We start from the raw sequence: 13,932 nt of genomic DNA, 5'->3' as shown, positions 1-13,932 counted from the left end.
AAGCACAGTTAGATTTCTTCTTAAAATAAAATATTCTTCATTAAAACCACATAACCAATTGCTTAAATCCAAATATTTATTTTCAATCAGTAATTCTAATAATAACTAAACCAATTGAATTTCTCAATATAAACAAACCTTCTTTTGAAACTACATTGAAATGAAATTACTTTAAAGTCCGTTTTTAAATAACCTAATTTTTAAAGTAACTTAATTATCTTGCAAAAGTATCTTGAGACTTCTTATATTGAACAAATATTTTCTCAACAAACACTTTCGAAATTAAATTGTTTAAGAGGAACATTTTTTGTTTTTAAATCTAAATCAATGAGGTTTTATTTTATTGTTAAAAATTTCCTTTGTTTAAAATTGTAATGAAAATACTTTTTTGAAATCTCCAATGGCCATCACTCATTTTGTAACTTAATTTTGTTGGATAATCACTTCAGAAAGAAAATTATTTCAAATAGAATTTAAAAGAAGTTTAGGAAATTAATTCCATTGAGAAATCTTGTTCTTTTTGTCAGCTTAAATCTAATATACATTTAAGAATTTCTCGGTACATTATTTGAAATTGTGAGCAATAATTTAAATACATATTTTTGGATGAGTTTTTAGGCTTTAATATTTTTTTAATTGATAAGTTTTTAAGATGCGTAGATGATTTTCAAATTTAAGGCATTTTTGAAGCTGAAACCATTTTAAAAACAAAATAGAAACTAATCATTGTTAGCAATTAACAATGATTCTTATTATTTCTTTCACATATTTTATTAGTCAGTATAAAGTTTGAATTAAAATACAGACTTCTGGGGATCTTAAAAATTATCATAAATTTAAAACTACATTAACAAACAACTGACCGGACAATTTCACAAATTTTTTTTCGTTTTACAATACCTACCCGTATACCCGAATCATAATAACATACAAAAACATACTTTTAAGATACAAAAACATACTTTTACGAAGAAAAAAACATACTTTTTAGATTAATAAAACCAAAATATATGGTATTTTAACAATTTATTTGGTTATTCTTCCGTTCATAAATTTTACCGGAAATTCGGATTTTCAAAATTATAATTCTTATTACCGCACTTTTCATAAAAGATATGAAATTTAAAAACAAATTTAATGGTTTTCATTCAATATTTTAATATTGGCTAATTTTTTTCGCCATTTATCAACTTTCGTCGCATATAAAACCATAATTTATAATTAATTTCACCAAAATCATTTCCAAAGTTCTTCGGTGAAAAGTATACTATTTTGGTGCTTTCATGGAGTCAGAAACTCGATATTTTTTACTATATTCTACCAGTTTTGCCCATGCTTCTTTCGCAGTGCAAAAATGTCTCAGAGTTAAAATTCACCTTTGTACGCTTTTTATTACCAAAATGCAGAGAGTTTACCACCCTTTATAAATATTTATGGAATTTTGCGAAAAAGAATTTTAAAAATTTCTATTTTTGAACAGCAGATTCAAATTGCGGTTTTCAAAAGCTGATTGTTTTATAAAATATATGACTATTAAACATTATTTTTGCATTATTCAACAAAACGTTTAGTAAAAAAAAATTAAAATCAGACCAATCAGTAAAAGTAAATTACAACGAAGATGGAATTGAAAGAATAAAAACCAGTTTGATTTTTAAAGGAAGTAGTAAGAGAGTAACAAAAACAAAAATGCGATTATTTAAAACCTTTCAGCATTCTCTTTCGCCTTTTCAGAAAATAATACATAGGATTTCTAAGAAATTGAGTACTTCATGCTAGTTTTTTAAATAATAAATAAAATTTTAAACAGAATTATTACTGTTTTCGATCGGAAAATTGTGATTATATCTCTATTGTCTCGATTAAAAGGAACTATGTTTCTGAATAAACTAATAGCCCCTCTATTTATTTAGAAATAAGATTAAAAATTCAGACGAAAGTTAAAATTAATTTAGGTTTCTTTCAATTGATAAAAAGCCAGAATGTATTTTTTGAACCAGTATGTATTTTTTAAATAAACAAAAAATATAAATTAAAATTAAATTTTTTTCAACTAACGCAACAATCTGGTTTCCTATGAGCGTAAACGCAATATATTTTTGTATTGCAATTTGTAAATAAACACATAAGTAGGGTAAATTTCTTGAATAATCAAACATGAAATTACTTAAAAAGAAGTAAGCCTTAAGCGATCAAACATTTCTGTTTTTCTGAATTATTTTTTTAACTTAGTGGGAAAGAGTAATTATTTCGGCTTAAATATAACGGCATGGACATTGTTGTTGAACTTCATAAACTATTTTTTTTGCTTAAATCCGATTTACTCTAAATTTCTAAAAACTTTGTACTCCTAGAATTTGCAAGATTTATGAAATATATACGAGTAAATTGTTAATAAATGTCAAAAAAGGTATTGCGTCCCTACTTTTAAATTTTTTTTCAAACTTTAATTAATATATTTAATGTTTTCGTCACTGTCACTAAAATAATTAGATGAGTATAATTTACATCATCATAATGCTCTCAACATACATACAAATCCTTTTTTATAAACAATATGCAGAGTGTTTCTTTTTTGTTGTATTTTTAAATTTATTTTTTTCAAATATTCATTAAATACGTTAAGAGCCTTTTAATGATTCACTCATGTTGGTGTAGATATGAATACAATTAACTGAATCTTTTAATTTCACAAATAATTGATTAAGAATCACGCGATAGCGTAATTTGTATTAATTAAAAAGATATTTTTACTTTTAGAATTACTCTTGAATAAATAAAGGATGAGTTTAAAGAAACTTTAAGTACTAATTTGCTCTGAATAATTCCTAATTATATTTCAAGAATATTAAAAATCAAGAAAAAATATGCTTTTTTCTCTCTTCTATATTATGTAAAGCAAAAATGTGAATAAAATTTGAATAAAATTTTCCATTGCATTAATACTTACATTGTCGTTAAATTAAAAAAACAACAACACTACGATAAAAGCCTTAAACGAAAAATAATAAATAGATGAATTTAACATTCAAAAAACATACCCTGAAAAAAAGTATGATAAAAAAAATCAAAATAGGGTAAAATTTGTCGTGTTTTTGGCTCTATTGGAACACCAAAACACTCAGTATTTTTTACTGAGTGTTTTTGTGTCGGTTTACGGTCTTACTGAGTGTTTTTCATATTTTATAGTCAATTTTGCAAAACATTATTAGTGAATACTTTCGTAAGGATTTTCGTAAAATTAACGATAAACTATGAGGTCATACTGTATAATAATATTTGGTAATCGTGGTAAAATTTGGTAATTTTATAATGGTTACTTAGAGAATGGTATAAAAACCATTTAGTCGATTCAAATTACTTTCCAGTTTAGTATTTTTTACTAACTGCGTGATAATAAGCTGTAACTTTTGAGCTATAACTTTTAAAACCAGAAGAATTTCTGGTAAAGTATTACCATATGAAAGGAAAAATTATCAAATAAATGAATTAAATGTGTATACTTAAGTTTAACTAACTATCAGTTATGTTTTTTTGCTTCAAGAAATGTCATTACTGAACAATATGGTATAGTAACCAGAATTTTTTTTCCATGTACATAATATTCTGGCAGTTATTTTTTCTAAATTATGCGTTTTTGTAAATGCTCCTAATTCTTTTAATAGAATTTTTGTTTTCAAAATCAGGACAAACTATGGCAAAAGCCCCAAATAGAAATAATAAAAAGTAAATGTAGCAAAAAGAAGTACACCATATCACACTAGCTATTTTATCTAAACTTTTAATGTTGTACTCTTGTACTTGTTTTTAAAACTGTTTAAATAACAAAAATTTCAACTCAAAATACACTTAAATTATTTTCTTGTATCAAGATATCAACTTCCGAAAACAAATTTAAGAAAACAACAGGATTAATCAGGTTAGGGACCATTTCAAATGATTTCGGTTTTCTCACGGTTTCCTTGTTAATGGGATCAACTAAAATACGAAGTATCAGTTTATAATAATCATTCCGTGTTTAAGTTTAACTTCGGTTCTGAATTGCCCGGAAGTTGTTTCTTGAGGATTTAACGGGAAATTGCACCATAATTTTCAATAATTCAGTTTGATGTGAAACAGCAAAAACAATGATTAGCATACTTCAGTAAAAGCGTAATGAAATGGACTTTTTCGTGCAATTATTTAAAAATCAAAAGTAATACAGAACAATTTAAGCTATTTATCAGAAAACTTTTACTGTATTTGCTGCTTTATGCAAACATGTAACAATAGAATTATGTTCGTTCATTATTTAATCACAGTTCCGTTCTGTTTGCTTTGTGAAAATAGGCAATAAGTGTTTTCTGAATTCAAGCTCAAATTAAATACAATTTAAAATGATTCCAAAGAATTTTAAGTTTCTTCTGATTTATTAGAAATAAATTCATGAGTAAATACGACCTAGGGTTCGGAATTTGGTACTTGTAACTAATCTCACTAACTAATGTTTGGTTTTATTATTCTACTTATAAATACGCAGCATATGTTTTTTCTATTTATTTAAAAATTATGTTTATATTTAGGAAGATTGAGGCATCCATGCTAAATCTATTTTATTTTAAAAAACAATTAAATGTTTTCACTTAACTTAGCAAATTTAATAATGAATGATTTATTTAAATGAAGTTTTAAATATCATATACAAAAAATAAAAAAGACATATTTAGTTAAGAAGCATGCTATGACAGTAATTAGCAGTTATTACTTCATATCTTTGACGTATTAAAAATTGAAATTAATGATATAAAATTACCAAAATTTAGAATAATACAAAATAACGTAAAATAAAACGTAACGTTTAGACAATGCAATTAATCAGAAGAGTATTTAATCACAGAAAAAAATTATTTGAACAATAAATAAATTAACTTAAACTTTTTTTGAACATAGATTTATTCACAATAAAAAACTGATTAAATGCATTTTCTTAAAAGGAAGAACAATTCAGTAAAAAAAAATTTTTTGAAAGAAATGGAAATAAATAATTGCGTTTAACTTTTTTCGAAGAAATGGAATTCATTTTAAATAAAAACTATCATGATAAAATTTAACGATAAAGATTAAGTTGATACATTTGACAAAATAACAAGATTTATGTGATTTTTCTTTTCTTTTAATAACATTTTCAGATGGAGTTTTTAAGAGCCAGTTTCACATTTCTAAATTACCTTCTCTTATTTATATCACAAAAATATATTGTTTTCAATCGTGAATTTTATTTACTGCAGAAAAAATTTTATGTGGGAAATTTTTTATGTTTTATGACATTAGCATATTTTGAAAAATTAATTAAAAAATACAATTCTTTAAAAAAATAAATAAGAAAGCCAAAATGATTGGAAAACCGATTTTTAATTTGACATTTAATTTTAAAAGAAATAATTTCACTCATTATTTACCAAAGAATATAATATTTAGAAACTTATTAAAATACTGCCTAAAGATATGTGAATAGCTTTAAAAGCAAAATGTTGAATATTAAATATTAAAAAGATCTATACACGTGAAGTGGTCTACGCATACAAAGTGAACAAATACCAAAGTGTATTTGTTCACTTTTCCCTTCTTTACTTTTGCGATAAAAAAAAATATTTTGGTTTTCTTCAATACATTTAATAAAATAAGTTTCATACAGTTCTACAGTAAAATAATTTTTTTAATTCACTATAAATAAACTAAAACAGAATGCAGTTCGAAGCCATTGGAAGCAAAAGAATGAAATTTAAAAGAATGAAAAAAATGTAGAAGCAGCAGGCAGAATTTAATTTAGAAAAATCTCGGAACAAATTACGGTAAAATCCATGTTTTCTGAAACATGTTACGGAACAAAAAGTCTTATAAACCATAATTTTTACCGTAATAATACCGTAAAATCATTGGACCTCTCTAATTTAATATATATTACTGTAAGGTACAATATTTTATGGTAAAAATATATTGAACGATAAAGTAGATTTTACGGATGATGTACACAAAGGAACATTACTAACATCGTAATTTGATCCGAAATTTTTTCAGTGCGTTGTATTTAATTTCAAAAGACGTCGCTAACGTTTGGCGCATGCATCTGTCTATTTTCCGGTCCAAGATGCAAAATAGAATAATTGTCTTAACTCTTTTATTACGAAATGTCATTATTCTAATTAGAGCGATCCATTTTGGATTATTGAAGTCTGTATGAAAAAGATATATTTTTATTTCATTAAAAACTTTAATGTAAGAAGAATGTGTTTTTTCTTTCTTTTGTACATTTGAGCATTAATTATAAATATTTAAATTAAGTAAAAATTATGATGATTTCAATTTCTGAAAGCATGAGAATTGAAAAAAAAGCTTTTCGGAATAGGATATGACTTGTGCACTTTTTAATATGATTATATTTAATTTGTTTTAACTAGCACAGTCTTTACGTAACACCCACACTTCTATACTCTCTAATGTAATTTGAAAAACTAGCATGATATAAATACATTCATTGGATGTGCTAATTATATACTATATTAATTATCTACATATGTAGTGTATATGCTAATTTACGTACCACCCCATCTTTCTATACTCTTAAATGTAATTTGAAAACTGGAAAGATATGAATACATTCATTGTATGTGCTAATTATATACTATATTAATTATCTACACATACAATACATATGCTAATTTACGTACCACCCCAACTTTCTATACTCTTGAATGTAATTTGAAAAACTAGAATGATATGATTGCATTCATTGTATGTGCTAATTATATACTATANAAGAACAATTCAGTAAAAAAAAATTTTTTGAAAGAAATGGAAATAAATAATTGCGTTTAACTTTTTTCGAAGAAATGGAATTCATTTTAAATAAAAACTATCATGATAAAATTTAACGATAAAGATTAAGTTGATACATTTGACAAAATAACAAGATTTATGTGATTTTTCTTTTCTTTTAATAACATTTTCAGATGGAGTTTTTAAGAGCCAGTTTCACATTTCTAAATTACCTTCTCTTATTTATATCACAAAAATATATTGTTTTCAATCGTGAATTTTATTTACTGCAGAAAAAATTTTATGTGGGAAATTTTTTATGTTTTATGACATTAGCATATTTTGAAAAATTAATTAAAAAATACAATTCTTTAAAAAAATAAATAAGAAAGCCAAAATGATTGGAAAACCGATTTTTAATTTGACATTTAATTTTAAAAGAAATAATTTCACTCATTATTTACCAAAGAATATAATATTTAGAAACTTATTAAAATACTGCCTAAAGATATGTGAATAGCTTTAAAAGCAAAATGTTGAATATTAAATATTAAAAAGGTCTATGCACGTGAAATGGTCTATGCATACAAAGTGAACAAATACCAAAGTGTATTTGTTCGCTTTTCCCTTCTTTACTTTAGCGATGAAAAAAAAAATATTTTGGTTTTCTTCAATACATTTAATAAAATAAGTTTCATATAGTTCTACAGTAAAATAATTTTTTTAATTCACTATAAACAAACTAAAACAGAATGCAGTTCGAAGCCATTAGAAGCAAAAGAATGAAATTTAAAAGAATGAAAAAAATGTTATAAGCAGCAGGGAGAATGAAATTTAAAAAAAATTTCGGATCAAATTACGGTAAAATCTATTTTTTCTGATACATGTTACGAAACAAAAAATCTATAATTTTTACAGTAATAATACCGTAAAATCATTGAATCACTCTAATTTAATATATGTTACTGTCAGGTACAATATTTTATGGTAAAAATATATTGAATGATAATGTGAATTTTACGGATGATGTACCTAAATGGACGGTACTTCACATCGTAATTTGATCCGAAATTTTGTAAAGTAAAGTTGTGTATGTAAGTTCTATTGAAGTCTCTAACTTTTGGTGCATGCAAATATCTATTTGCTGGTTCAAGATACAAAATGGAATAACTCTCTTAACTCTTTTAAATGCCATCATTCTAATTAGAGCGATTGAATTAGACCTAATTCAACTAGAGCGATTGGATTAGATTCTACTTAGACCTTTTGGATTATTCAAATCGCTGTGAAAAAAATATTTTTTTATTTCGTTAAAAACTTTAATGCAAGAAGAATGTGTTTTTTTTTTCTTTTGTACATTTGAGCATTAATTGTAAATATTTAAATTAAGCAAAAATTATGATGATTTCAATTTCTGAAAGCATGAGAATTAAAAGAAAAAAAACTTTTCGGAATAGGATATGACTTTTAATATGATTGCTTGGCACTTTTTAATATGATTGCTAACATTTTTTGATTAAGACTTTGTTTTATTTATATTTAATTAAATATAAATTCACTTTTTCTTTTTTTCTAGTTATTCGAAAAGAAGTAATGGCGCTAACTCTATTGACTCTATTGTCCTGTTCGTGGATTGCATCAGGAAGGTATCTGCCCACCAGAAGTGATTCCACTCGAAGAGAACAAATCAAAGAACTTCTTGGAGCAGTAAGTTCTTGCTGAACTACATTAATAAAATATTCTTAATTGTTTCACTTCATCTGTTTAGATACAGAAGAATGTTACTTGAATCTTGTGAGCTGAATAGTTATTAAACTCATAACTTGCATATTTGCTTCATTTTATTATATAACTGTCGTTGAACAGTCGACCCAGTTTTTCGGATTTATGACTTCTTATGTTCAACTCCGTAGTCTTTCAATTTTTAACCCAATCCAAGAAGACAAGGGAACTCCTGTATCAAGTATCGGGAGAAATTTTGCCTTCGTGGAGGACTTTTTGATGGAACTAATCCGAATTTGCAATACATGGGAGGAAGACCACGAGAAGAACCCCGTGGCTAGCCTCACGACAAGGGGACTCTACTACTGAGGATATTTCACTTCAGTACTGGGATCGGTGCAAGTCGGATGCAGAATTCTTTTCGACCAGTCATTGCTGGGATTGAAACCCGGTTCACCTCATTGGAAGGCGAACGCTCTATCCCCTCAGCCATCGCACCTCCCAACTTGCATATTAAATTCGTGTTTCATTATGAAAAAATATAAATAAACGAATTCTGAATTTATACTCCAGATAATCAGCTCTATTAGAAAAATTCCGACCCGCTTGGCAGGTCGGTTATTTTAGAAATTTTGAAGAGAGTTAAACCACAAAATCGTGCAAATTGATCCTGAATTCGTGATTAAGTTAAATTTTTTTTATTGTGTAAATACGACCACTTTAAACTTGATTACGTGCGTGATACTATTGTTCAGATTAATATATATATCTCGTAAATAGGCCATTAAAGTCCAAACCGTAAGCAAAGAATTTCGTCAGTTCCATTATAATACTATTGTAAAAGAAGGATTTTAAATCGAACACATCCACCCTTCACTTTTAGTCCCCCTCCCCTCTCTCGACGATGAGGTATAACCATCACACGTCGCATAGATAATTATCTATGGTAACAATCTGTTAGTCATCTACCATTAAAAATTACGTCTTTTTTTGACTATGAGAATTATTTATTAGTCATCTACTAAAAAATTACGACTGCTAATCTATGGTAGCTAGTTGTTAGTTATCTACCATTAAAAATTAAGACTTTTTATTAACTATCGTAGCTATTAGTCAGTTCCGTACCCAGAAAATTAAGGCCTTTTAGCTATCTATAATATGGTATCTAACGTAACAAATTTCATTCGCTAGTTATTAAGGTAGATATCCGTTAATTGTATATCATTAAAAAGTCTGCTAATTCAAATGCTTTTATTTATTCATGTTCCTTTTTGCTTTAAATATAATTACAACTGGTTAAGCTTTTATTGGCTTAGCGAAACTTATAACTAATTCATCTCAATTCAAACTTCCATGAATAATACAAATTCATTAATTTTATTACAATTCATTAAATTTACACATATTTAAAATAAATATCAAATTATATAAAAAAACATTCTGAAATTTTCATTGAAAGATATGAAGAAACAATTTTCGCTTTAACCTTAGTTAAACGAAAACTATTTGTGAGAGGGTACTGGAGAAGCACTTTCTATTTACGCTTTCTTAACAAGGACATTTTATGGACTAAATCTAATTCTCTGGCAGTTGGCTTTCATCCAGTGCTTTTCAGCTACAAGAGAAACATATCAATAATATCATCGCAGCCAAAGAAGCACCAAAACTCCACAAGTAGTGCAGAGATAGAGAAAAAAAAGTTGCTCTCTGTATCTAGTTAACGCAAATTGATCATGGCGTTATTCCAAAAGAAAAGGACTTTTTAAAAGTCCTAGTTTAACACTTTTTGTGTACATGGTAATAGGATGTCACTGTTTTCATTGAGAATAGACTATAATAATGAAATTTAACTTAAACGCTATTCAAAAGGAAACAAAAGAATTTTTTTTAAGGAAAAAATCTAGTTTAATATTTTTGTATAATGGTATTAAGATGTCTCTACTTTCATCAAGAATAGACTATATTAATGAAATTTGACTTAGATGTTGCTTCAAAAGAGGAAGATTTTGATTTTTAAAAGTCTTAGTTTAACACTTTTTATGTACATGGTATTAGGATGTCACAATTGCTGTTGAGAATAGAATATAAGAAATAATTTTGATTTAAAAGTGATTCCAAAGCAAAAGGAATTTCGAATTTTGAAAAACCTAGTTTACAAAGCTTTGTATATATGTTATTAAGATGTCCCTATTTTCATTGAGATGAGACTACAATAATGAAATTTGACTTAAACGTTTTTACAAAAGATAAAGCTTTTGATTTTAAAAGACTACTTTTTGTATAAATTGTATTAAGATGTCACTATTTTAATTTAGAATAGAGTATCGAATATATTTTCATGGAGAATATAATGTAATAGGGAAATTTGACTAAAATTTATTCCAAAATGGAAAGACTTTTGATTTTTTAAAGTCCTAGTTTATCACCTTTTGTATAGAGATTATTAAGATGTCACTATTTTATTGAGGATCGAATATAATTACGACAATTATCTTAAACGTTATTTTAAGAGATTATTAAGATGTCATTATTTTCACTGAGACTATAGAATATAATTACGACATTTATATTAAACGTTATCTTAAAAGAAAAAAATACATGTTACTATATATGTTATTAAGATGTCACTATTCTCATTGAGAAGTCTAAATTCACTTTTTCATGCCATTTTAACTGAACTGCACCCAAACTGTGGAAAAATGGGTGAAAATTTCTAGACTAACTTTCACTCAACACTAAATATCTCATCTTTTAATTGAGGCTTACTAGACTTCAGCTATTAATAACTAAGTGTGCGTTAAAGTATTTCAAATTTCTGGTTCGTCAGTCTTTAATTACATTGACTTTTTGTCAACAGAAAACCTCTATCTATGCCTGAATCAATTGGAAAGAAAGCAAATTAAATGATTCAGTAAATGCAAGGATTTGATGAACTTATAATGACATTTAATTTCCTTACTTCCAAGAAAGAAAAAGCGATGAAAAACATCTAAGTTATTCGCTTTTTGGTTAGTCAAGTCTGGCTAGTAATCTCGTAATATGTTGATCTGTCGCAGTTTGAAAGTTAAATCAAATCAATTTTTCTATTTCTAAGATCGAAGAAGAAGAAAGTTGGTTATAGAACCCAAAAAGATACAGTCTTAACAAGAAGCACTTATAAAATTCAAGCATGAACTTCGTACCAATAGCATCATGTTCCATTAATATTTTATAGGCTTACTAATCTGTTATTATACTTGTGACAATCCAAAAATTTCACATTCTCTTTATTATGTTTCTGAACAATTGTTTCAGGTTACACATTGTCTATTTTCACTCTTAAACCGTTGCATTACGTTGAAATTTGAAACAAGCGTGCCTAACTTAAGCATCCGAATGCTCGCGAAAAGAGCATAAGACAAGAGAGACAGACGGAGGATTAGAGGATAAGAGATTAGGAGACTATATACACCCAAGAGCCAATACATTATGACCACCCTCCATCTATAACAATGGGCTCGCCCAGGTTTTCATGGTTTCTCGCCCAAGAACAATGTTCTCATGGGGCACATTAGGACCCATAATCCTCGTAGAACAATCCCTGACGTCTGTAAGCTACTTGAACACAGGCTCAGGATATTCATGTTTGCCATAAAAAATTTTATCACGAGTCAGACTCGGTAATCGAGCAAGGGGTTAATAAAAAATGCTCGATATTTTTGAGGTAGCTACAATTTAGAGTTTCCTAAAACTGGTTTCCTAAATCGTACCACTTACGAACCTTTCAAAAGCAGTTAATTTTCAGCACTTACTGTGCAAACATCTTGACCAGAAAACATAATATAAGTATCTGAGAAAATGTACTTTATTATTAAAATTTTTCGAATCTGTGATTTTTTATTTATGAATATTTAAATGTAAAAAATGCTACGAGTCAGAATACTTTCCTAATCACACAAAACAAAATAATAATTTTCTCTAATTTTGAGAAAAGTTATCGGTATATGACTGAAAAAACTGAAAAACTATTTTAGCATTGTTGAAAAAATTTTGTTGAACAAGGGGCAATTATTAATCTTTGAAAAACAAGCGTTTAAAAAAGCATATTTATGACTTTTCGTAGGCAGTGGTTTGACATACTATATGCAATCAACACTATATAGTTGAGTTTTTATTATGTTGTCCATCGAATTAAGAATTTTGGTTTGTGGAATAAGAGTTGGTTCGATTATAAGCGAATGATTGAAAACAAATAAAATCTTTGAATATTCTAAATCTAAAAGACGGAATTCATAAAGATATTGTTTCCAATTAGACGTAANATGGTGTTTACCAACAGGATAATGCACCATGTCATAAGGGTCGAATCGTCATGGATTGGTTCGAGGAACATTCCAGTGACTTTCAAGTCATGTCTTGGCCCCCAAATTCACCTGACCTTAATCCAATAGAGCATTTGTGGTCTTTCTTGGAAAACCAAATAAGGCTCAGGATATTCATGTTTGCCATAAAAAATTTTATCACGAGTCAAACTCGGTAATCGAGCAAAGGGTTAATAAAAAATGCTCGATATTTTTGAGGTAGCTACAATTTAGAGATGGTGATCAGGTGGTTTGAGCTTGGTAACTGGTTTCCTAAATCGTACCACTTACGAACTTTTCAAAAGCAGTTAATTTTCAGCACTTACTGTGCAAACATCTTGACCAGAAAACATAATATAAGTATCTGAGAAAATGTATTTTATTATTAAAATTTTTCGAATCTGTGATCTTTTATTTATGAATATTTAAATGTAAAAAATGCTACGAGTCAGAATACTTTCCTAAGCACGCAAAACAAAATAATAATTTTCTCTAATTTTGAGAAAAGTTATCAGTATATGACTGAAAAAACTGAAAAACTATTTTAGCATTGTTGAAAAAATTTTGTTGAACAAGGGGCAATTCTTAATCTTTGAAAAACAAGCGTTTAAAAAAGCATATTTATGACTTTTCGTAGGCAGTGGTTTGACATACTATATGCAATCAACACTATATAGTTGAGTTTTTATTATGTTGTCCATCGAATTAAGAATTTTGGTTTGTGGAATAAGAGTTGGTTCGATTATAAGCGAATGATTGAAAACAAATAAAATCTTTGAATATTCTAAATCTAAAAGACGGAATTCATAAAGATATTGTTTCCAATTAGACGTAATAAAAAAGAAAAAAATTAGACCAACACAAGGCCTGGAGCCCTCAGATATTTCGATTATTATGAAATTGCTTTAGTGAGAAATAAAAACTTTCAGACTTTGGCTCAGGTTTTGTCTAATAAACTCATGAAGAAATTTATTTTGTCGAAAAAAATTTAAATTTCTGAAAAAGGAACATGTCGAAATTTCCTTAGTTATTTTAATAGGATTTTAGAAAGAATGGCGCTTTATGATGTAATAAA

At 27.1% G+C, this 13,932-nt stretch overlaps 1 protein-coding gene across 1 annotated transcript in view; it reads left to right on the top strand.

Moving 5' to 3' along the window:
• The window catches only part of LOC139424997 (Proctolin), a 92,678-nt gene that overhangs the window by 64,162 nt on the left and 14,584 nt on the right, over positions 1 to 13,932 (top strand). Inside the window, exon 2 of the mRNA XM_071177544.1 lies at positions 8,372 to 8,502. Within this exon, the coding sequence (XP_071033645.1) occupies positions 8,372 to 8,502 (131 nt within the window). The remainder of the gene's footprint in view (positions 1 to 8,371; positions 8,503 to 13,932) is intronic.

This window comes from Parasteatoda tepidariorum, chromosome 2 (genome assembly GCF_043381705.1).
Source record: "Parasteatoda tepidariorum isolate YZ-2023 chromosome 2, CAS_Ptep_4.0, whole genome shotgun sequence".
Classification (NCBI taxonomy): Eukaryota; Metazoa; Arthropoda; class Arachnida; order Araneae; family Theridiidae; genus Parasteatoda; species Parasteatoda tepidariorum.
The sequence above is the reverse complement of the archived record's forward strand: the minus strand, read 5'-3'. Positions and strand labels throughout refer to the sequence as shown.